The 25,291-nt window shown below is 46.5% G+C and overlaps 1 protein-coding gene across 3 annotated transcripts; it reads left to right on the top strand.

The window, feature by feature from the left end:
• Positions 1-1,158: 1,158 nt before the first annotated feature.
• Positions 1,159-25,291, top strand: MMD2 (monocyte to macrophage differentiation associated 2). Of its 3 annotated transcripts, none has more exons than XM_061600017.1 (7): positions 1,159-1,220; positions 11,530-11,611; positions 12,881-13,041; positions 13,832-13,906; positions 14,944-15,045; positions 16,151-16,220; positions 17,569-25,291. In XM_061600017.1, the coding sequence occupies exons 2-7, from the start codon at positions 11,534-11,536 to the stop codon at positions 17,770-17,772; spliced, it is 690 nt and encodes a 229-aa protein (XP_061456001.1). In that variant the 5' UTR covers positions 1,159-1,220; positions 11,530-11,533; the 3' UTR covers positions 17,773-25,291. The 3 variants fall into 3 exon arrangements, with proteins under 3 accessions (XP_061456001.1, XP_061456000.1, XP_061456002.1); XM_061600016.1 differs by having other exon boundaries at positions 1,214-1,287; XM_061600018.1 differs by lacking the exon at positions 16,151-16,220 and having other exon boundaries at positions 1,214-1,287.

Raw genomic sequence — 25,291 nt, 5'->3', positions numbered from 1 at the left:
ACTCCTCCGTGTGCCATTCACCGGTTTTGTTTCTTAGCATTTCTGATGTCATCACATCAGACATTGTGGGGCGCATTGTTGCCAATGGGAATACAGCTCTGTGGGCAAATGATGGCCAGAAGAATGAGGGCAAAGGAGATGGGGGCAGGTAATAGTGCTGAGAAGAGCAACATTGAAATGTTCCAGTGCAATATGTATATCTATGCAATATGAAATATCATACGCATATATATATGCATATGTAACTTTGAAGCTGACAATGAGGACATTGAACTTGTCAAGGATCATCAGTACCTCGGCACAGTCATTAGCCAAAATAGAGACAATAGTCAAGAAATCTGAAGAAGGCTAGGACTGGGGAGGGCAGCTATGAGAGAACTAGAAAAGGTCATCAGATGCAAAGATATATCACTGAACACTAAAGTCAGGATCATTCAGACCATGGTATTCCCAATCTCTGTGCATGGATGTGAAAGTTGGACAGTGAAAAAAGCGGAAAATCAACTCATTTGAAATGTGGTGTTGGAGGAATGCTTAGCACATACCATGGACTGCAAAAAAGACCAATAATTGGGTGTTAGAACAAATTAAACCAGAACTATCACTAGAAGCTGAAATGATGAAACTGAGGTTATCATACTTTGGACACATAATGAGAAGACAGGATTCACTAGAAAAGACAATAATGCTGGGAAAAACAGACGGGAGTAGAAAAGAGGAAGGCCAAACAAGAGATGGATTGATTCCATAAAGGAAGCCACAGAGCTGAACTTACAAGATCTGAACAGGGTGGTTCATGACAGATGCTCTTGGAGGTCACTGATTCATAGGGTCGCCATAAGTCGCAATCGACTTGCAGGCACATAACAACAACAACAAATATATATGCATACACACATACACACACCACACATATGCACACATGGAGGAATGAGGCAAATAGTCCCAGCTCATTTCTGAACATGGTTCAGCTGCTGCGAAGCTTCCATTGTTCATAACTGGCTGATGCTGTAACATGTGTCACATGTTCCTCTCTGGCAAGGATTATGGATTACCTCCTGCACTGTGGGCCCAAATTCAGCCATGACGTCAATAGAACTGCAGTGTCAATGACACACCAGGCATGAAAGGATCAGGTTCCCCAGGGTTTAATCTTACTACCTCTTGTCGGTTAGCTGTTTTTCTGGCTGTTTCCTGCTTTTGGTCTTGCCACCTTGGAGGTATAAATTACATTTGTTTTGCATGACCCAAGAATGCCCAGTCAAGTGTACGTTACACTCAACAAGAGTAAGTGGCAAAGAAGTGCAAGGGTGGATCCAACACATCTCTGCTGCAGCAGAATTAGGAGCTTTTTATTTTATTGCTTATTTACTCTCTCCTTGCTTTTGGGATTGGGACTACACTGACTTGTAACTTTATCATTTTATATTAAGCTGACTATTATTAACCAATTAAGCAAGATGGCTGTTTTTAAAAAAGGGACCTACCTAAAACAAAATTCGAGCCAGTGGACAGTTTAGCTTTCTGCAACATTACTTAAAATGTGGATATTGGGGGTGGGAGCTTCAGTAACTTCTTTGTCATCAAGTTGCCAAGTGTTGGTTTGAACATTTGTGTTTTTGTTCGGTTCTGGAACTTTGGATTCGTGTGCTTCTGAATGGACTGCTTCACAGTGGGGACCAGAGATGTATGGGTGGGTAGTTTTAAGGATCAAAAGACACCCCCCGCCCATGATCAGACTACCTCTCCTTTGAGATATTCTGCTCCTTTTTGAAAAATTGAGTTATAATTAAGTACATTTATTATTTGCTTGTTTCACTGAAATTGACCCAAAGCAACTTACAAAGTGAAGCAAAACTTAAAAACAAAAAAGGATAAAATAAAATCCTTAAAATCACATCTGTAACGTGTATAAAAGAGGCAGATGTAACCCACCCTACTAAAAGATGAGGAAGAAAAAGGCCACAAATATATCTTTAATGCTCTAGATGAAGGGCCAAAACTTTGCGTGTCTAGAAACATTTTTGCTTAGCACCTAGAAATGGATAATGATGTTATCAGGTGTGCCTCCCTGGAGAGAGCATTTCAGAAGAGGGGGTAACCATTGAAAGGACCCATTCTCTTGTGGCCACCCTCTACGCCTCCTTCAGAGGAGGCACAAGGAGAAGGCCCTCATATGCAGAGCTTTCTGAAGGGGATTTTTTTAAATCGATGCATGAAAGAGTACCTCTGAGCAAGTCCAAAGTTGCCCACCAAGAGTACACGTAAAAAAATACATCTTGGAAAGTAAAGAAACCATATGCCAACATAGACAACCAAGTTAACATACAAAATGGAGGCTATGCCACATTCTACTGGCAATCGCCCAAAACTGACATGCATGGGGCAGCTTTTCTGAGGCCAATTTTAAGCATAGGTGTGTGACGTGCATTTTATGCTGCTTTGGAACATAACATAATTTTCTACCACTAAGTGGCCTGTTTGTACGTGCAAGAGGGAAAGAAGAGGACAGGAATCCTATCACCAAAGACTGTAGCAGGAACATTGTAAGATTACAGATCAAAGGGATCAAGAGTCCGAGGGTCCAAACGGAAAGGAATTAGCAAAAGGCAACTTGCTGGCTCCACTAAATGCTGCACTCCAGGTAATAAAACCTTGATTTCAGAAAGCACCTTTTTGTACCTTCATTTCAGAGCTGCTCTCTGAAATCAAGGCTTTATTACCTGGAGTGCAGCATTTAGTGGCGTTCCTCCTACTCAGCTGTGCAAAACCAACTGACTGCTTCAGATGTCAAGCAAGAAAAGGCTATTATTAGTAGTACTGATATTAGTATTTAGTGCTTATAAAGCAAGTGAAATGTTCTAAGTGCTATACATATATTCAAAGTCTCTGCCCACATGCTTGCGGTTGAAAAGACACAGTACAGAAGGAAAAAGGAACGTGGAGGAAAAAGTAAAACAAGCCTGCACTTTTGATGGCCAATGAATGAGGCCAGGCTGGTCTCCTCCTTGCCACGGTCATCTTCTGGGAGGCAGGAGGTGCAGCTTCCCAGTGTGGCCCTCTTGTTTCCCTGTAGCTCTGCAGGCCCACGTAACTGGAGGATGACTTCTGTGTTTGCAGGCAGGGGGCAGAGAAGCAAGTTCCCAGCAGCTGTTCCTTCTCTGCCCAATGGATGGGGCCAGCCAGGCTGGTCTCCCTCTTGCCCTGATGAACTTCCTTCCCCTCTTGGTGCCCTGGCTGGTGGCAGAGGCCACAGTTTGTTTCTCTTCAGCTCTGCAATCCTAGGTCAACAGCTTTTTTTAAAAGCTTCTTAAAAGTCACAACAGTTTGTGAAATGAACTTAAATATGCTTTAACAAACTTAAGTGACTTTTAAGGAACTTAAAGGCACTTGTGGGAGCCAGTGTGGCATAGTGGTTAGAGTGTTGGACTACGACCTGGGAGACCAGGGTTCGAATCCCCACACAACCATGAAGCTCACTGGGTGACCTTGGGCCAGTCACTGCCTCTCAGAGGAAGGCAATGGTAAACCCCCTCTGGATACCGCTTACCACGAAAACCCTATTCGGAATTGACTTGAAGGCAGTATATTTACATTTTACAAAGGCACTTGTAACTCCTCTTTTTAAAAATAATTTTATGGCATTTTCATATTCTTATTCAAACTTCAATGCATGGTAAGAGAGAGGCAGGGGAAAAGAAGAAAGTTTCAGACAACAAAAAGAACGTTACCTATCTGAAATCAGGCCTGCCCCTACATTTATTACCATTGTTCTTGCTGTTGTTACTATTATCCCGCCCTTCCCCCCCCCAGAAGAAGCCCAGGGTAGCAAACAAAAACACCCAAAGCACTTTAAAACATCCTAAAAACAAAAGACTTCAAAACATATTAAAACAAAACATTGTTAAAAACATCTTAAAAAACATCTTAAAAAGCAATTCCAGCACAGACGCAGACTGGGATAAGGTCTCTACTTAAAAGGCTTGTTGAAAGAGGAAGGTCTTCAATAGGCACCAAAAAGATAACAGAGATGGCGCCTGTCTAATATTTAAGGGGAGTGAATTCCACAGGGTAGGTGCTGCCACACTAAAGGTCCATTTCCTATGTTGTGCAGAACGGACCTCCTGACAAGATGGTATCTGCAGGAGGCCCTCACCTGCACAGCGCAGGGATCAACTGGGTATATAAGGAGTAAGACAATCTTTCAGGTATCCTGGTCCCAAGCTGCATAGGGCTTTGTACACCAAAACTAGAACCTTGAACTTGGCCCAGTAGCAAAAGGACAGCCAGTGCAATTATTTCAGCAGTGCGGTGACATGTTGGCGATACCCTGCCCCAGTGAGCAGTCTCGTTGCCGCATTTTGCACCAGCTGCAGCTTCCGGACCAACCTCAAGGGCAGCCCCAGATACAATGCATTACAGTAATCCAGCATTTGCTTGGTATGGATCATGAAGCCACCTGCCTTGAATACCTTTGCCAGCCTCCTTCTAATTCTGAAGTACCAGGCAGGCACACTTGCCAAGCCCCAGTTTGCCCACTGTAGCCAAGCAGGAAGAACTACAGTTGGCCTGGTGTTGGGTCCCCGCTTGTGCAGGCCTGTCTTCAGTGGAGCTTTTACTTCTCCTGGAATTCCACAGACGCCTTGGTGTCTTGCAGTTTCCTTGCCTTTGAGTGACCCTGAGCATTAGCAGCAGAGAGAGTGCATGACAGGTGACTGGCAAATGACATAAACAATGCAATTATAATGGGGGGGGGAACCCGCTACAGTTTGGATCTGTCCAACCGGTAGCATTCCCTTATCCAGGGCCAGCACTATGCACAAACTGCTGAAGCTTGGGTACAAACCTGTGGACACCATGAGCATTTTAACAACCTGGGGGTTGTAGGAGGATCGTTACCCCACACCAGACACCACTTAAGAGCACAGAGGGGGGAACCATTTCAGCCCAAGGGCCACATTCCCTTGTCGGAGAGCCTTCTGGGAGCCACAGGGAGTGGAGGCTGGCCCATTTGGGAAAACAAGGCACTGCCCCATAACCTCTCCCAGCCTGCCCACTTAAACTGCACTCCAGGGGTGATGTTGCCGGTCTCTCCTTCCTCCTGCATCTCTGGGCTGCCCAGCAAGGAGGCAGACGAGGACCAAACTGGAGTGAGTTGGCAATCTGTCATTGGCTCTGGCTGCACCTTCTGTGGGCCTTGCTGCTTCCTGCCCCACCTGTCCCAGTGGGCACCTGCCATCATTAGCTTCATGGCAGTGGTGAGCAATGGGCATGACTCTGCACCCCCCTTCCTCCAGGGAAGCAAGAAGCACCACCATCACCGCAGTTCAAGACTGCATCCTAGCCCGGCAACCGAGCCCCTGAAGTCAGTTCCAAAGGCTCCTCTTCTGTTTGTAGCAGCAACTGGGCACTGAATATAAATCACTTTGCCCATCGCATCCTCCCAGCTTCCTGTTGCAGCAGGATCTTTCCAGTTTTTGCTTCCTCAAGCCTCTGTTTCCTTGGCAACTCCTTCCATTGACAGATGTCTGAATGTTCAGATCCTGCCCCCTCGCTGCTGTTCTCCTCGTGGTATCCTCTGTTTCTAGGCCTGAACAAGCTGTTACTTGCAGCTTGCAGGGTTGTTTTTCTTCCCTAGCTCTTCCTTTAATCCCAAAGGCATGAAAAATCACACCCCTCCCCTAAATTGGCACAGCACTTAGTTTTCTCTATAAATCTTTGAATTGGGTGTGTGCATAGCTCTGGGGCGGAGCCTGCTGATGTGACACTGACCGGCCTTCTCTGGCCACATTCATTCTACCCACATTGAACATACGAAAAGAGCTGCTTCTTATGAGACAGTAACAGAAAAACTCCAACAAACACTCACAAAATTCGTGTTCCTCTTTTGACACCTACCAAGTTGTGGGTTTGGTTTCTTGAATGAGAGCGCCCTGGAGATCTGTGGTATTTTTTAAAAATATGATCACATGTAATAATTAATCATGATAACCTTCCTCTTTGTTGACCCTAACTCCCTCTAACAGCAAACTGGCTGCCAACAGAAATTTGCTTGAAGCCATCTTTCTTGAAGGCTAGAAGTGTGAGCTCAGTCTAATAAATCTTCCCATTTTTAGACAGCTGCTGAAGAGCCATCTTTTTATACAGGCATTTGGCCCAAGGTCACCCAGTGAGCTTTGTGGCTGACTGGGGATTTGAACCCTGGTCTCCCAGGTCCTACTCTGACACTCTAACCACTGCACCACACTCAGTGTTGTCTGCAATGACTGATGGCATCTTTCCAGAGTTCCAGGCAAGGGTCATTCCCAGCCCTACCTTGAGATGCTGGATAATGAATCTGGGCCCTTTTGAACACAAAGTATGTCCCTCTGCCGGAGAGTCACCAGGCCCATCTCCACCCTGTGGTGTCTGGACTGACAAGTGACAAGGATGGAGAATCTGTGGTCCTGCAGACTCCAGACAGGTCAATGGGATTTGGGAGCAGCCACCCAGCAACACTTGGAGGGCCACGCCAGGTTCCCCTTCTCAGCTCTCTGGGGTCTCAGACAAAGCTGCTGTGGCCTGATCCTTTTTCCAACTGGAGATGCTGGGAACTGAACCTGTGGCCTTCTGCAATCAAAGTAGGTGCTCTGCTACTGAGCTACGGTGTTTTGCCATTCGTTCTCCACTGAGTGTAACAGCTACAAAAAACGCACAACCCAGTCCGCTGTCTGTCTGGTATTCAGCACAAGAGCGCTCTTCTTGAATCCAAGTGAGCAAGACACACACACAGAGGGAAAGAGAGAGGGAGAGGCTGGTGTTGAACGTCTCTTTGATTTTTGTGAGACAAGCACCTCTTTGTTTCTGACTCCAGAAAGCTGGGAACCCGTGGTAATTGGGAAGCAGGACTTGGAGAAGCTGAACAGGGTTGTGAGAAGCCCTTTAGTGAGAGTTAACCGCCTGGGCATACTAATGCCAGCAGGCGGTTTGTCTCCTTGACATCTTTGACATCAGAGCAGGTTGCCAGCTGTTAAGCGGCACACTGTAAACAGCTGGTGACATGCAGGGACTCAGTGAGTCGGGGGCTCTGCTTCTTGTTGCGCTTGGCATTTTACAATGTCGTTTCTCTGCTGCTCGAGGGCTGGTGCACCACTGCAGTGCTTGGAGCAGCCGTCCCCAGCCTGATGCCTTCCAGATGTTTTGGACTATAACTCCCATTGGCTGTGCTGGTGGGGCTGATGGGAGTTGCAGTCTGGTTGCATATCTGGTTGTCTGTTTCCCATCCCAGTCGTCAGTCAGCATCCTGAGCATGCTCAGACCTTGTGGGGCTGTTCTGGGGTCCCTTCCCCCTTTTAGGGTTCCTCCCAAGACGTTTTGTTTGGTACTCTTTCAGAAGATGTCAGGGTTACGACGCTCTTGTCCTACCCTTGTGGCAAAGAAATTATTTATTTGTTTGTTTGTTTATTATGCAGCTGGTATAGCACAGTGGGCAGAACAGCCTGGCTGGGAGTCCAGAGTCTGTGAGTTTATTATTATTTATTTTTATTTTATTTAATTTATATACCGCCCTAAGCCAAAAAGGCTCTCTGGGCGGTGTACATAAAAGATAAAACAAGCAAGATATATAGATACAGTAAATATAACAGAATCAAAGATCAAAACAACAAGCAACAAAAACCAAGCAACATCAAAATATAACAATAATAAGATACTATTTAAAATACACTATAAAAACAATTATTAAAATACATTTTAAAATGCCTGGGAGAATAAAAAGGTTTTCACCTGGCGCCGAAAAGACAGCAGCGTCGGCGCCAGGCGTACCTCATCGGGGAGACTATTCGGGGGCCACCACCGAGAAGGCCCTGGTTCTGGTCACTACCCTCCGAGCTTCTCGATGGGATGGGACTCGGAGGAGGGCCTTAGATGTCGAGTGCAGTGTACGGGTAGGTTCGTATTGGGAGAGGCGTTCCACCAGGTATTGCGGTCCCATGCCGTGTAGGGCTTTATAGGTCAAAACCAGCACTTTGAATTTAGCCCGGAAACAAATAGGAAGCCAGTGCAGACAGGCCAGAACAGGTGTTATATGAGCGGACCTTCTGGTCCGCGTCAATAGTCTGGCCGCTGCATTCTGGACTAGCTGTAGTTTCCGAACTATCTTCAAGGGCAGCCCAACGTAGAGCGCATTGCAGTAGTCCAACCTAGAAGTTACCAGAGTGTGAACAACTGAGGCGAGGTCATCACTGTCCAGATAGGGACGTAGCTGGGCTACCAGTCGAAGGTGGTAAAAAGCGTTCTGTGCCACCGAGGCCACCTGGGCCTCGAGAGACAAGGAAGGATCGAAAAGAACTCCCAAGCTACGAACCTGTTCCTTCAAGGGGAGTGTAACCCCATCAAGAACAGGATGAACATCCTCCATCTGGGCAGTGAAGGCACTCACCAACAGCATCTCGGTCTTGTCTGGATTGAGGTTCAGTTTGTTAGCCCCCATCCAGTCCATTATTGCGGTCAGGCAACGGTTTAGCACGTTAACAGCCTCACCTGAAGAGGATGAAAAGGAGAAATAGAGTTGCGTGTCATCAGCATACTGATGACAACGCACCCCAAAACTCCTGATGACTGCGCCCAGCGGCTGCATGTAGATGTTGAAAAGCATGGGGGACAGTACCGATCCCTGCGGGACTCCACAATGGAGAGTCCAGGGTGTCGAGCAGTGTTCCCCAAGCACTACCTTCTGGTGACGACCCACCAAGTAGGAGCGGAGCCACTGCCAAGCAGTACCCCCGACTCCCAACTCCGTGAATCTCCCCAGAAGGATACCATGGTCGATGGTATCAAAAGCAGCTGAGAGATCAAGGAGAATCAACAGAGTCACACTCCCCCTGTCCCTCTCCCGACAAAGGTCATCATACAGGGCGACCAAGGCTGTTTCGGTGCCAAAACCGGGCCTAAAACCGGATTGAAATGGATCAAGATAATCAGTGTCATCCAAGAGCCCCTGGAGCTGGCTGGCAACCACCCGTTCCAGAACCTTGCCCAAAGTTCAAATCCCCGCTCGTGTCTCCTGGGTGTCAAGGGCCAGCTAAAGATCACCCCCACAGGGAGTGGCTCAGGGGTTACGTGCCCTGCCACTTGTGCAGTTGTGGGCAAGCTGCATAGTCTCAAGGAGCCCAGTTGCCCCCCAGCTGGCAGTTGGGGACAAGGAAGGGTCTGGCTTGTGCAGCTGTGGCAAGCTGAGCAGGCCCTGGCCCGCTGGGGAGGACTAGCCTCAGAGGGAGGCAGTGGTAAACCCCCTTTGAATACCGCTTACCATGAAAACCCTATTCATAGGGTAGCCATAAGTCGGGAACATCTTGAAGGCAGTCCATTTCCATTTTCATTTATTACATTTCTACCCCGCCTTTCTTTTCATGCTAGAAACCCAAGGCGGCTTACAAATGGTTCCCAGGCGGTCTCCCATCCAGGCACTGACCAAACCTGACCCTGCTTAGCTTCAGCAGGGAGCTGGCCTCATGTGCCTTCAGACCATCGCACTTGAACATCAGAAATAGAGGGAATGATTGAGAGGACAGCCAGAGCAGGCTCCGCCGTACCTTCCCTGCCACATCGGTGGTTGGCAATCCAATTGCCTGACAAGTTCACAGAAGACTGTCTGTTTGGCCCTTTGGGAAACAAGCATGGCTGTCTTTTGGGGATAGTCACACTAGGCAGCCAGTCCATATGGGGGATTTTAAGACCTGTGAACTGTTGCCACGTCTATGGTCTTTTTATTGCTGATGATGATCTGTGACTGTTGTTGGTATTATTTTAGGGCTCTCCAAAGTAAAGGCCATTGGAAGCTGCTAAGTCAGACCCTCAGCTCAATATTGCCTACTCTCATCTCTGGCAGGCAGGAAGAATCTCTCCAGGGTTTAAGGAAGCGTCTGTCCCAGTTCTGCCTGAAGGTGTCGAGTGGGGACTGATCGGGGGACCTTCTACTGCAAACCTTGCCATTTCCCCTCCACTAAGCTATGGCCTGTTCCTGTGAGCCCGGACAAGGACTAAACCATGGCTCCATTTGTTGGATCAGGCTGTAGACAATCCACCCCAGGACCACTTGTGGCTCTCCTGTTTATTTCTGTGGAAACTAAAACATCACTTGAAGTCCTGAACGCCCAGGATATGCAGAAAGGATCCCACCCAACCCCATGAACAGTTGGAGGGGGGGCTCTAGTGAGGCACGTGGGGGTTGCTCAGCAACCACAACAGGGGAATAATGCGCTGTTGTTTGTTGCATTGCACTGAGAAGAAATGTGCAAACCCAAGCTCAGGGAGGGAGGAGAGCTCAGCCAAAGGTCTCTTTGTTTACTGAGACGTGGATCGGAAAGGGAGGGAACTGGGCAGGGTGGGGGTTAACCAGGAGGCTCTGAGCTCCATCAATGTCAGCGCGCTGATCCTTACTGCCATTTTCCCGATCCTGGGGCACGAGGTACGAAGGTTATTTATTGGGTTGTTAAAACATGCGGGACCCTCAAGGTGGCTCTCAATCATTTAAAACACACATTGAAAAATAAAGAAAACATTGTCGTCAGGATTACAAATAAAGTTCCCATTAGCAAAATTCGGCACGATTCATCACGGGCAGCAACAAAGCCAAGTAAGCCCAGGGACAAGAGGGACACCCCTGTGCACACTCTTAGTGTCCATCTTGGTCAAAGGGGTATGTTCTTGTTCCATTCTTGAACTTACTTCTTTCCATGTAAACAACTTGGTAAAACTCATAATCTCTCCATCTGGCATAATCTAAAGGGAGATAGTGAAGATGTCACTTGGAAGCTGCAAGGCAAAGAGTTAGACAGTCTTGGTGCTGCCACAGAGGAGGCTCTGCCCTGCATGAGCTCATCTGTCACATTTCAGCCAATGGTGAGATATGAATCAGGGCCCCTGTTGAAGCTCACAGGGGGCTAGAGGGAAGGGACAAAGCTGTACTGGGACCTGTGTGCATGACCTCTTCCATGGGTAGGCTGTCTACTTTCTACATTGCCACAGAAGAGGAAATGTATCATCAGAAAGGAAGACAGAAAAGGGCGCACATTAGCATAAGATTTGTATGTGCTAATTTATGTATAGATAGATTTAAATAGAAATGGAATACATATTGCAGTAATGGGGAAGACTGTGGCCAAGTGACCTACTGTGCGCCTGCTCAACCTGCTGTCCCCCCGCCTTACTCCCTGATACAGGTTTGAATTTGCATTTATGGCACGATGCACATTTGGATAAGATAGCCAAACTGCATTGGCACTCTAGGGCAAGATTGCTGATGCATGTCCACGACCTCCATGTAAAGGTGATATGAACGCATGTCTCACCTGCTCTCTGACCTGTAGTCATGCACAACAGCCTTGCTGTATGTGCCTGTAGGTGGATCATCATAGCTGAAGTGTGGCAGCGCCCCGGGTGTGTGTAGCTGGGCTTCTAGCTTCCTTTTCTTTGTCTTTCCTGGGGCCCCATCTCCCTCTTGCAGACTCCCATTTGCTGATGGTCTCTCTTCTCCATCTCTCGTTCAAGGTTCATGAACCACAGGGTTCCACCCAACCGGAGGTACCAGCCAACAGAATATGAACATGCGGCCAATTGTGCCACACATGCGGTGAGTTGTATTTGCATTTCCCTGGCGAGTGGGAGAGAGGGAGGAAGTTCAGGTGGGCAGAGATGAAAGCAGAGTAGTAGCCAAGTTCCTGTGAAGTAGGAACTATCACTAGGTGATGTTAATTGGTTGGGGGTATCTCATATACCTGTATTTGTGCATCGTAGAGGTGGGCAGACGTGTCCATCTTGGTTCTCTGTCAGTTTCTCATTTTTCCAATCTTAAATTCAGTTCTCCATATTTCTGCAGGGATTTGCGATTTTTTAAAAATCCTCATGAAAATCCTACAGCATTTTAGAGTGAATTTCTCCTCCTAAATGCATTTTTGTAGGCAGTTTTGACTAATGTACACATCTTTGCAATCACTTTCTACTAATCTGGACCATTCAGGAGGTATCTGTCTACAGACGGGGTGGGAAACCTGGTGCCCTCCAGACATTGGACTCCAACATCCTTCAGCCCCAGCCAGCATGGCCAATGGTCTGGAACGATGGGAGCTGGAGTCCAATAATATCTGGAGGGCCACAAGTTCCCCAGCCCTGATAGAAATGCAATTGCATTAAGTGTATCAGAAGAGCCAGGCTGCTGGATGAGGCCAAAGGCCCATCTAGCCCAGGATCCTGTTCTCACAACAGCCAGCCAGATGCCCACGGGAAGCTTGCAAGCAGGATTTGAGCCCAACAGTCCTCTCCCCATTTGTAATTCCCAGCAGCTGGTACTCAGAGGCATGCTGCCCCCAGTGGTGAAGGGAGAACATAGCCATCATAGCTGTTTAGCAGCTACTATTTATTTATTTATTAAATGTCTGTCCCACCCCTCCTCCCGGAAGGAGCCCAGGGTGGCAAGCAAGAGACAAACCACTAAAAACATTTTCAAAACAAAACATCATCTTTTTTAAAAAAAAATCTTTAAAAACATTTTAACAAGCAGTTCCAAAACAGAAGCAGAAAACTGTGTGCTGCATTGTAACCTTTCAGGGGCATTCCTCCATCCCCTTGGTCATTTTGGTTGCCCTTTTCTGAATTTTTTCCAGCACTGCCACATCCTTTTTAAGGTGCAGCACCCACAACTGTTCACGGTATTCTGAGTGCAGTTGCACCATAGTTTCGTATAAAGGTAGCTTTATTCTCCATGCATAATTGAATTGTGATGAGCCTACTGAATATGTCAGTAATGAGCAATTTGAAAAGCAAAGTATTGGGGAAAGGTCTTATGAGGAATTTGCCAATTATAGCCAAATCAGGCATTTACTTCAGCCTCCCTGCCTTCCAGTTCTGGATTATTCCAAGCATCCTTGGCAGTTCCATCCTCTACGTTCTCTCTGACAATCAATGGGAGACCATCTCTGCGTGGATCTATGGCTTTGGCCTCTCAGGATTATTTCTCGTCTCTACCGTCTTCCACACCATCTCTTGGAAGAAGAGGCATCTAAGGTAACTCTGACACTGGCAAATATATCACTGGGGCTTGATGTTCATGATTCCGCATAGGAAATTGCTCATACCAGATCAGACTGTTTGCCTATTTAGCCCAGTATTGCCTTCTCTGAATGGCAGTAGCTTTCCAGAGTCTCTGGCACAGAAGAGTCTTTCTCATCAAATGCTGCCAGATCCTTCTTCACTGGAGATGCCAAATCACAAATCTTTCAGAGATGTGCTGAAGGGCACTAGCACAATGAGCTTTTGTTGCTTAAAACAGGCAGCTCAGATGGACCATTCAACATACAAATAGAGCCACCTAGACAGAAATGGAAAGACCTTCCCGTTATATATCAGACAGGTGCTGTCTATTAACTGTTTGGCTCCTGTAGAAGACCTTCCTTTTTCAAGAAGCCTTTTCAGTGGAGGTTTTTATCCCAGCCTGTGTCTCTGTTGAACTTGAAACTAGTTTTTTGTTGTTGATTTTTTTTTTGTCAGATTGCTTTTAGATGCTTTATGAGAAGCAATTCATAAATGAAATATATAAAGAGTAGTACTGCCAGGGTACACTTGTAAAACATCCCTCGGTGCCTTACATAAAACGCAAGTATGCTTAGTAGTTAATGTATGGGATCCATTGCCACCAGATACAGTGATGGCCACTAGCTCTGATGGTCAAATGCAAGACTGTGTAAACGGAGCCAGTTTGCACATTTAGCTGCTGCCGCTCAATCAAGTAATGAGTAACATACTGTATATGTGCATATATGAACCGCCATCCGCATCCCCTTTGTTTCTTCTGCAGGACTGTGGAACATTGCCTACACATGTTTGACAGAATGGTCATCTATTTCTTCATTGCGGCATCCTATGCCCCTTGGTGAGTTTGCACCAGCTGAATACAGCCCATTGCTTTTCAGAAAGTTGAAGATGGTGTAAACATTGCCATTACCCATTTCACACTTGTTTGTGAAACTGAATTATTTTCATAACGCTTAGTAACATTGTGGAACACTAAGTCAACATTGCTGAATACACGTGTCTACATTCTGTTGTAACTGTTGTAGATGCTTGTTGAACAGCAGCCGCAACCCTTCTGGAATGATTTGCAACTTTTTTGTGTGTTTTTGATTAGTACTTGAAAGTATGGGTGCAGATCCATACATTTGCGGATGTAGCCCTTTAAAAAAGAGGAAAAGTGCATATCTTTCCTTAGGGGTGAAACCGATTAGTCCAGAAGTTGCTTGTGATTTGGTCTATTCAGTTTCACAACTCCTCAGTGGACCCCCCCCCTCTTAGGGTAGTTTTATTGTAACGTTTTTTGTGTTCTTCTGCAAATGTCAGGATTCCCAGAAGCCTGCTGATGTCTCCCTCTGGATAGTGCCATTTTAGCTATGTAATTAAAGGGCACTCGTATCCTGAACATTGGAAATAGAGGGAAATGATGGCATCTATATGGAATGTTCAGCTTCAAAGAAAGTAGGCCACTGATTATGAGTCACCAGGGAGCAACAACAGTGGGAGAAGACTATTGCCTTCAAACCTTGCTAGTGAGCTTCTTATGGGTCTCTGACTGGCCACTATTTGGAGCAGGACGCTAGATTAGATGGAACTCCCAGCAGAGTTGTTGCTACCTGGGTTAGCTTTCCTGGCAGCTGTTTAGCGTGCAGTGAGTTGTGCTAAAGAGTTTTCACAATCTTATCAGGCCCTGCGTGAAGCCACTCGCATGATCAAACAGGGCAACTCAGTTTGTGTGAACCGTTCCCTCCACAACAGGCATTTTCCCAGTAAACTAGGAACCCCGTGTCCCTCCTCCAGGGCCGCTCTGGAATTCTGTGTGTGTGTTTCTCTTTTGATTTCCACATGTCGTTTTCCAGCTGCTGTTTCTCTCAACAACAATGGTCTCTGTTCTCCCAGGCTAAATCTGCGGGAGTTGGGTCCATGGGCTTCCCACATGCGCTGGATCATTTGGATCATGGCATCCGTTGGAACCATCTATGTTTTCTTTTTCCATGAACGGTGAGTTGGGGAAGGGGCCATTAGACAGTACTAGAGCACCGCCGTCCTGTAGATTGCCCAGCAATAAACCCCGTTTTGCCACCAAGTGTACTGAACTCTAACGGGAAGCCACAGGGGAAGGGCGGTGCTTGGTGGCACGGCGCATGCTTTGCGTGAGCAAGTTCCGAGCTTCATTCCTCAGCATCTTCAAAGAAAGTACCTCTTCACACAGTGAAGAGTTAAACTATGGAATTTGCTCCCACAAGAGGCAGCGTTGGCTACCAACTTGGATGGCTTTAAGAGAGGATTAGACAAATTCATGGAGGATGTGGCTAGCAATGGCTACTAACTACAAAGGCTATGTTCTGCCTGCGCTGTTGCTGGAAACTGCAGAAGGGGAGAGTGCTGTGGGCAACCGGTTGGCCACTGTGAGAACAGGATGCTGGACCACATGGGCCTCTGGCCTGATCCAACAGGCTCTCCTTCTGTTCTTAAGTATTTATGTTCTTGAGATGAAATCCTGGAAAGCCACTGCTTTGTGTGTTCATAGGAGTTCTTTACTGGTTCTCATTCACTTGTAAAAATGGAATACTATGAGGGACAGGGAAGCCTCTAGATGTTGCTGGACTACACCTCTTCGCACTACAGAATATTGCAAGTCTCTTTTCTTCTGCAGTCTAAACCCATTTAGATGTTCCCAATTATCCTGACAATCCTTTTGTCTTTGGAGAGCCAATGTGGCATAGTGGTTACGTTGTTGGACTACGACCTGGGAGACCAGGGTTCGAATCCCCACATAGCCATGAAGCTCACTGCCTTGGGCCAGTCGCTGCCTCTCAGCCTCATGAAAACCCTATTCATAGGGTCGCCATAAGTCGGAATCGACTTGAAGGCAGTATAATGATCTCTGGCTGGTTTACAGCACCCCCTTGTGGAATGAAATATTTTTCACAGAAACAGCTTTTTATCCTCTGGCCATGCCTCCTGCTTTGATTGTGGAGAAAGTCTGGAATGTTGAACCTGGCTGTCTCATGCCTGAATACAAGGTGTCTGTAGACCCAGTGCTTTGGCTGCTTCTCAAAAGAGGTTCTGCTCCTTCCTTCCTTCCTTCCTTCCTTCCTTCCAGGTACAAGCTGGTGGAACTGGTGTGCTATGTCATCATGGGCTTCTTCCCTGCAGTGGTCATCCTTTCCATGGTACGTTATCCATATCCTTGATGGGATGCTATGCTGACTATGCACTGATTCTGTACTTACAATCCTGTCCTTGCGTTTAAAGTAGAGGAGGGTCATTGAGGCTCTAGCGGATGGCCAGGGAACTGCCTGATACTGCAGCATTGATCAGGGCAAGCAAGCGTGGTGGGCCTCATCAACAACCTGGATGGAAGCCGTAGCTCTGTGGGAGAGCATCTGCCTCACGTGCAGGAGGCCCCACGTTCCCTGGCAGCATCTCCAGGCAGGGCTGGGAATGCTCCCTGCCTGAAACCCTGGAGAGCCTCTGCCAGCCTGTGTCAGTGATACCGAGCAAGATGGATGGATGCTTTGGCAGCCTCCTATGCTCTTAAGCCCCATAGAAGTGTGGAGCGTGAATCCCAAAATTGCACATCAACACCCATAACTCCCCAGGCAAGTGCAGCTGAAAACTACACACTGCGATGTCACCATATTAATGTGGAAGAGTTCCTGAAGAAACATGAGGTGTGATGTCATTGCATTAGCATTTCCCAGGGCGTCACTCCTTGGGACCCCCCACTCACCCTCTGGTGGCCTTGCTTTGTTTACTGCTCCTTGTAGGGGGGTGGGGAATGTTAGTAATGCCACCAGTGGGATGTGGAAGGATTTCTGGGGTATTGGAGCTCTGCTGATGCGAAAAACACCTGGGGTTGGGGGATGGGGAAGGGCAGGTAACAGATCACAGTTGGTAAACTGAGGACAGGAGGAGGTGTTAGCACTCTCAACCTGGATGACTTTGAATCTAGAGGTGATGCTGTGAACATGCCCCTTATTTGACAACAGACAAGAATGTGGGGACAAGTATGTATTTGCCGAGGAGAAGTGGGATGGAAAAGGTGTGTACTTAACCTTCCTCCCACAACTCTTAGAATCATAGAGTAGTAGAGTTGGAAGGGGCCTATAAAGCCATCGAGTCCAACCCCTGCTCAGTGCAGGAATCCAAATTAAAGCATCCCTGACAGGTGGCTGTCCAGCTGCCTCTTGGATGCCTCCAGTGTTGGAGATCCCACCACCTCCCTAGGTCATTTGTTCGATTGTTGTCCTGCTATAACAGTTAGAAAGTTTTTCCTGATGTTCAGCCGAAACCTGGCTTCCTGTCACTTGAGCCCATAACTCCTCCCAGGCTAGTCTTCCCTCCCCTCCTTCCACAAGACTTCTTTCCTTTTCTTGCTGTTGTCCATCCAGCATTCGTGTTAGGTAGGACTGGGAACTCCTGTGTTTTCTTTGTAAGATCCTGTGCCCACCAAAAGTCCACAAGTGCTTGTGCCCAATCTGCTGACGGTGGGTCTTTGTTTTTGTTTGCTTGTTGCAGCCCAACACAGATGGCCTCTCGGAGCTGGTGGCTGGTGGCTTTTTCTATTGCCTGGGCACCGTCTTCTTCAAGAGTGATGGGCGCATCCCCTTTGCCCACGCCATCTGGCACCTCTTTGTGGCCCTTGGAGCTGCCATCCATTATTATGCCATTTGGAGGTACCTCTATCAATCAGATGCTGCTGAGGCAAAAACTTCCAGGTAGACAGATGCCTTAAGAAGGATGGACTCTCATCCCTTCGTTTGTGCTGGAAGGCGAGCTCTGCACTGATTTGTCCTTCTCCTGGTCACCCGACAAGAGGAGGTGGTGGTCTTTAGTATTATTTTCCTGGCCAAACTTGCACAGGCCCCAAAGCCTGAAGGCTTGCTTTTGTTTGTTACAAATCAGTGTTTTTAGGCAAAGTTTTTCTAATGAAATGAACAATTAATGGGCATTATTGCAAAGGGGGGAGGGTAAATGAGAGCCTCTTTCTGGTGGGACTTGGAAGCATCTGGGAAGCGCTCTGCTCTTGGGGTCCTGAGAATTCCTTGGCATGACATGATAGCAAGAAAGCAGAAGCTGGCAAGAGATTTGCATGAATCCCAGTCAGCTGAGGGCCCATCAGCATTGACTGACTGTGTCTCATCCCCACCCCCACCCCAAAAACACACCCGCTGTTCCTGGTGGCTACAACTGGCTCTGCCTGGACAACCAAGGGACAGGCAGCCAAATGCTTAGGCTAGATTTGTGGAAGCTGCAGAATCTGCATCCTTCATCTGGACCTTGTGGACTTTCATTGTGGTGTAGCCAAGGGGTTTCCATGTTTTTTGATGGAAACAACACTGGTCCCCTTTGCAACTTCTGAATGTAATGAATGACAGCAAGGTACGATGTCAAGACCTAATAATCCCTAACCCATAAATGGTGGGATGCAGTCATAAGTACATCACCTACTGGTTTCCACAGTGTCCTAAAATCTTAAATCTGATTCTAGTAAGCAAGAAGATGAATTGGTACACACTTCAGATTGGATGTGAGGACTCAGATGAGAGCAGTGCCCTCTGCAGGTAGAAAACTAGTTGATCAGGAGGAAAAGTGCCTAGCTTAGCTTTCTCCCTGACATCCTTGCTTTCTATGTGCAGGGATATGGAGGAACATTCTTTAATTTGAGCCCCTTTCTGTCTGAAGCAGCACAGCCCTGATAAGTTTACCACCTCAGTGACAACTAAGCCTTAGTTTTCATTAAAACAAAAACAAAAAATGTCATCCTTCTATACAGCCTTCATGTTTGAAGAGTTCAGGGGCCATAGCTGGGTGACAGAGCACCTTCTTTGCATGGAGAAGGTCTCTGGCATCTCCAGTTGGAAAAAGGATCAGACACCAGTCTGATCAGATAGATAGATAAGATAGACAGATAGCAGCTGCCTGTGGTATAGTATGAGCAATTTCTACAAAAGGCTGCCTGCTTGGGGCAGAAGCAGAATTCCCTGGAAGTCATCCTGTGAGGATTAAAGCTGAGGGGGCTTGGTTTGGTAGCTGTCAAAAGCACAGGTGTCGTCTCATTGGTTCCTACCAACCAAGTTTACCGTCAGATCAACCAGACCAATTGCCTGAGGCCATACTTACTAAGAAAATGACTGACAGCTAGAGAAAGAATGACATAATGCACTCCAATGCACTTTAGTGCTGTTCACTTTAATGCACTTTGAATCAAGCCGTGTAAACTTCTGGGTAATGTGCTAAAAGCTGCTGAAGTTCAGAAGGGACTTCTGTCCTTTCACTGCAAAAAGTTGTCTCAGGCAATTATTACTGCCTATTCCCAATGACAACCAGACAGAGCAGAAATTTCACATGAACTCAAAATTCAGCAAAATGGCAACTTTCCACATTCTTTGAAAATTTCAGGCATGTTCAGATTCTCGTTTTGAAATGTGACTTTGAGGAACACCTTTTTTAAAAAACAAAACAAAAACAACCTTTACTCTTGCTGATTAAATGGAAAGCAAAAATGTAAAAGTGTCAGCCGGCTAACCATTTAGCCAACTCCCTGAAACCCCGACATAGTTGGAATATGCTGCTGTTGATGATGATGACTGCAGCTCAGATTGCTGTAGGAGTTTTAGTATTTCTCATGTAGAGGATCAAATGCTGAGGCATCAATCAGCATTGTCTCTCTAGGTAGCGGCTCTTTCCACAGCCAAAGTCGACTGTGCTCACTCTGTCATGTGGAGATTTGGGGGTTAGTAAAATCAGCCTCAGTCAGCCCATGACACTCCAGCAGGCGTAGCCCCTATGTGGTTTCTGGGTACCACTCGACTTGAACTGGGGCCTTTGAAGTGTTCCCTACTTGCCACACTGGGAGGGCTGGGCAAGAACAGAAATACACAATCTGTGATCGAAACTGAGTGAAGACGGGGAAACCAGCCACAAGGGCCTAGACATTAGGTACCTGATGTCCATGTAAGGGTGTCCAATAATCTGAAATGACGCCCAATCTCTAAAATGTAAACAGCATGTTTACTCAGAAGTAAGCCCCACTGAGTTCAATGGGGTTTGTTCCCAACCAAGTGTTTTGTAAGATTCCAGTCCTTTACGGGCTTAGCACACTGAACTTATTAGGACTTACTTCTGAGTAGGCATGCCTAGCGCTGCACTGTTGAAAGCAGCATCAAGACCTGGGCTACGGTGACAGGAGACTCAGCTGTGGATGAGAGAGCAAGTGCTCCGGTTGGGTCATTGCAGGAATGGATCAGGTGTCACATTACGCCTTACTACATTTCAGAAACATGAATCTAACCCGGAATCTGCATACACTGGGGAAGCCACTCTGAGCTACTCTTTGGTAAACAAACTCGGTCCATTCTGGCTGTTTTCTGTAAAACAGCGCACTTCAATCTTCCTTTCTACACATCCTCCCAGCTGGAGTTGCAGAAAGAGCCCCTTTGCCCCTTGTGGATCTTTGTCCAGCAGAGGGGGAAGGATGAATCCTCTTCCCAAAGAAATAAGGGCCAATTCAGACAGTACTTTAGTAGAAGGGTCCTTCTCTCTCCAGATCAAAGAAGCAGTCAGAAGACATCCCACCCCCCCCAAGAGATCCCTGTTGGTCAGTCAAGCTCTGTTAAATCACGACTAACCAGAGCATTCAATGCTGGGCTGACTTGGTACCAGGCAGCTTTCTATGTTCAAACAATTATATGTATAATACTGTATGTTCATACCCCAGCAGAGCAATCATCTACCCGTGATAAGGACCTGTTTGACCTACCATTGGCAGCCCACCTAGGCAGCAGATTTGGGAGTACTGTCAGGGAACAGCCAGCGTAGCTCAGCGGTGGACCATCTGCCTTGCATGCAGAAGGTCCCAGGTTCAATCCCCAGACTGTGAAAAAGACAAATAATTGGGTGTTAGAACAAATTAAACCAGAATTATCACTAGAAGCGAAAATGATGAAACTGAGACTATCATACTTTGGACACATCATGAGAAAACATGATTCACTAGAAAAGACAATAATGCTGGGAAAAACAGAAGGGAGTAGAAAAAGAGGAAGGCCAAACAAGAGATGGATTGATTCCGTAAAGGAAGCCACAGACCTGAACTCACAAGATCTAAACAGGGTGGTTCACGACAGATGCTCTTGGAGGTCGCTGATTCATAGGGTCAACATAAGTCGTAGTCGACTTGGAGGGACATAACAACAACAGCACATGGCCAAATTCAGTCATTTGCTGCGGGCGCTGCGGTTGCATCTTGCACCCTCTGATGCTTGGCGCAACCCTTCCCAGACTGAGCTCACTTGATGGACAGGCAACGGATTCGTACCAGAATCTAAACCCAACTTTCTTTGTCCCAAACAAAGGCTGGAAGATGTTGTTCCAAACAGCTTGGGTTTATGAGACAATAAACCAAGGGGTGAATCACAGCTGGGATGCTGCCACTGAGCAAAAGTTTCTATGTTATATGTGGTATTTGCTTATTTTTCTACTTCCGGTCTTAAAATGCCATCTGCCTATATTCAGGTTGGTCTGAAATCCAAAGGTCCCCCCCACTCTTTTGTCCACCTAATCCCTTGCTAACTCCAATGCTGATGATTCTTCAGCTGCTGGCTGTGTACCACCAAAGGTCCCTGATGCTCTTTCAGGTGATCCCTGAGACCAAGGCCAAAAATAATGGAGGAAAATGCTGACTTGTGAGCCATGCCCCCCCCTCCTTTTTTTGCTACAGGGTTGAGAATGAGATCCTTGTTAATGCCTTATCCCACAACACAAGCAGCGCAATAAGGAGGTAGAGTCCTGAGGAAGTAGCATGAACCATACTGCTTTAGATGGTGGGGTGGGGAGATCACATTTTTAATGCTTCCCTATGAGATAAATAGAGAGCCAGTGTGGCATAGTGGTTATGGTGTTGGACTATGACCTGGGAGACCAGGGTTCGAATCCCCACATAGCCATGAAGCTCACTGGGTGACCTTGGGACAGTCACTGCCTCTCAGCCTCATGAAAACCCTATTCGTAGGGTCGCCATAAGTCGGAATCGACTTGAAGGCAGTACATTTACATTTATGTGATAAATTTCCTGCCATAGTAGGCAATGAGCTAGACTAGAATCTCTCTGGTATACAATTTTTGGCAGATCTTTTCCCATGGGGGGGCGGGAAATGGTGTCCCTACCTGGTGCATGAAATGGTATAATGCACAACAACAGCCTCAGGGTTTGCACCACCACATTCTGCTGTGTGTGTAGACAAGGGCATCTCCTTGTATATTCTGAGGCAGATGTGCCAACTGTGGAGGGAAAATGGAAGTGTCCTGTGGTGACAGGCAGATGCTCTCTGTTTGCCTGTTCTCTGTGGCACTGAGATTTTGGCCACTGAGTCAAGACACAAATCTCCAGGATTCATATGAATCCATTTCCCATCACTGTGCACATTCATTCCACCTGCGGTAGAGTGTAGAAGGAATTTCCCGCTGCCCTGTATCCCTCCACAAAACTGTTTTTAGCCTTTACTACTAATCAACATATCTCTTCAAAAATCTCTCTGTAAAACTAATGGTATTTGAAATGTCAAAAATTCTTATTTTATACAGACATATCTAAGATGTAATGCATATTGTAGCCTCAACAACATTTCCAGTTTTCTACGAAAAAACCTTTTTTGATAGCCCGGTTCAGGAATTCAAAGAAATGTGTGAGGGCATAAATTGTGTAGGACAGGATTCACCAGTCGGTGCATGATCCCACAGAGATCTTCCCTACTGCCCACAGGGCCCACAGGGGGTGAGTGTGGAGCCCATGACAAATTCTCTTAACTTACTTCACCCCAACTTGCCTGCATTGAGTGGTAAAGGTCTGAAGGCTTTGAAATATGCCCAGCTGAATGTACCCTGTGCCCGGAACCCAAGCCTGGGTATATCAGGATTCCAAATCACAGGGAAGCTTCTAGGTGTGTCAGCCAAATGCACCTAGAAGCCCCCTTCAAACCTTCCTGCTCACCATGTGAAGGTTGGGAGTGGAGTAAACAAGGACACTGGGGGACTGGCATGCACACGCCTTGTATGGATTTATAGTACCACATAAATGAAGACGTATGTCTTCAGTCATTTTGGAATTCCAGCCTCTTTGCCTCTCATGGTCATGCTGATATGGGTGGCACGGGCATATCTGTTGGACAACCAACTCAGAACCGCTATCACCCTCACTGCAATCTTGCATCCCTTGCCCTATCACTTTTCCAATTTTATTGGCATGAGAATCACTGATGGATATGATTAAGAACTGTCCAATTTACATGTTACATTGTACCTGTGAATGCTCCTTGGAGTGGAGAAAAAAAATACTGTGTGAATTAGCTTTAAGGCTACAATCCTACACCCATTTACCTGGCAGTAAGTCCCACTGGGTACAGTGGGTCTTACATCTGAGTAGACATGCATAGGATGACACGGTAAGTGAGCTTGGCTCCATGGATGCAGCAGAATGGGGTGTAGAATTTATTTTTGTAGTTTAATTAATTTGTCACGTTCCACATCCAAGGAAATCTCAAAATGACTTACAACAAGCAGTAGAGTAGTGACAAATTCAGAAGTGCAGAGTCCCTTCATGACTGGCACAACCACACCCCTCCCCCCCTTTTTTGCTGTAGGGTTGAGAATGAGATTCTTGTTAATGCCTTCTCCCACAGCAACAGACACCTCTAGGAACCAATCAGCATGAAAGAGGAGAGTGTTGGCTACTGAGAAGAGTCTTCTCAGTGGCCAACTCACCTCCTTTTTCTCTTATTGGCTCCAGTCAGCAGGAAAGGACAAGGGAGCATGTTAGAAGACTCTTAGTGGCTCACACATTCTCTTTTCATGCCGATTGGCTCATAGGATGCTGGAGGCAGAGGGATCTGCTGGGACCCTGCTCCCTAAAAAGGGGTCTAAAATGACTACATCCCTGACAACAAGAGTAAAAATCCCAAAGTATGATAAATATCAAACTTATCCATTAACACAGTAACACAATACTAAAAGCATTCATCCACAGTAATGGATTATTAATCAAAAATATCCTCCCCTCCTCCTCAATGGGTGGATATTTAGCCGTAAGAAGCAAAACCGTATCTTTGCCCAAATGTGCTCAACTGGGACTAAAAATGTCTATGTTGGTGCCAAGTGAGATTCCCTGGGGAGAGCATTCTGCACTGCACCTGTGCACCACTTTATACCTCGTGTGGGGGACTCACACTTTGGAATGCTTTTACCTAAAGCAGCATTAGGGAACTTGTGGCTCCCCAGATGTGTGGAACTGTGATCCTCTAAATACCAGTTGTGGGATGACGTGAGTGGGAGGGTGCTGCTGTGATCCAAAAGGGCTCTTCCTATAGTTCTGCACTAAAGTTTCCATCGTCTGTAATCGCTGGCCATGGGAGCAGGGACTGATGGGACCTGATGACCAACAACATCTGGACAGCAGTAAGTTCTCCCATACCATAAAGAAACCGACAGCGGGGAGAGTGCTGGGCTCAGAGTTTTCTTCCCAATGTGCTATTTTTTAAAACATGTATGGATTTAATTATTTTTTTAAATGTAGGGGAAACATTAAAAAATGGACTTCCTTCCAGCTATAGTCTAAAGTGGTAAAGGCCACTCTATCCCATCTGGATTTGACCACATCATTCTGCTACTGCTCTGATTTCTCACAAGGCAAATCCATGAACCAGGTAAACTGGAGGCTGAACTGAAGCTGTTTTGATCCATTCCTGAAAACACATTTGCTCAAAAACAACTTCCTGCAATGTTTATTTCTTGACAAATATGCTTAGGCTTGTAGCCTTTATATCTTTCAGCATTCCATCGTCTTCTCACTCATTATAATAATTGAAAACTGGGGGGCATAATTTATACAAGTCTTCTCCAATCAGGTGCCCTACATATATTGTTGGATGGCAACTCCCATGGGTTCTGTCCCCCATATCCAATGGTTTGGGATGATGGGAGTTGTAGTCCAAAAGGGCACCTGGTTTAGGAAGGCTGATTTATGGCCTTCCCACTCATACAAACCTGCCCCTTATGCTATATTGCACACAGAAAACCTTGGATTTCCTGAAGTGTCAATCTCCTGGCTATTTTTATGCTTTGTCAGGGCTGAGGATGGGTTCTTATGATTGCCCTAAATGTTTTCTACTAACTTTTCATGAAATTTGTAACTTTAGAGAAGAAGGTTTGTGAATGAAACTTTCTGGGTGATACAAAATAAAAATAA

The sequence above is a fragment of the Rhineura floridana genome, chromosome 17 (assembly GCF_030035675.1).
Source record: "Rhineura floridana isolate rRhiFlo1 chromosome 17, rRhiFlo1.hap2, whole genome shotgun sequence".
NCBI classification, from domain to species: Eukaryota; Metazoa; Chordata; class Lepidosauria; order Squamata; family Rhineuridae; genus Rhineura; species Rhineura floridana.
Note: the sequence above shows the minus strand (reverse complement) of the source record. Positions and strands in the feature narration are given on the sequence as shown.

What these genes read in the sequence shown, in the direction of transcription:
- MMD2 (XM_061600017.1), top strand. Translation starts at nt 11,534, where the DNA reads ATGAACCACAGGGTTCCACCCAACCGGAGGTACCAGCCAACAGAATAT. An exon ending in CCAATTGTGCCACACATGCG is followed by an intron (nt 11,612 to 12,880) that starts GTGAGTTGTATT and finishes CCTGCCTTCCAG; the next exon opens with TTCTGGATTATTCCAAGCAT. An exon ending in GTTTTCTTTTTCCATGAACG is followed by an intron (nt 15,046 to 16,150) that starts GTGAGTTGGGGA and finishes CCTTCCTTCCAG; the next exon opens with GTACAAGCTGGTGGAACTGG.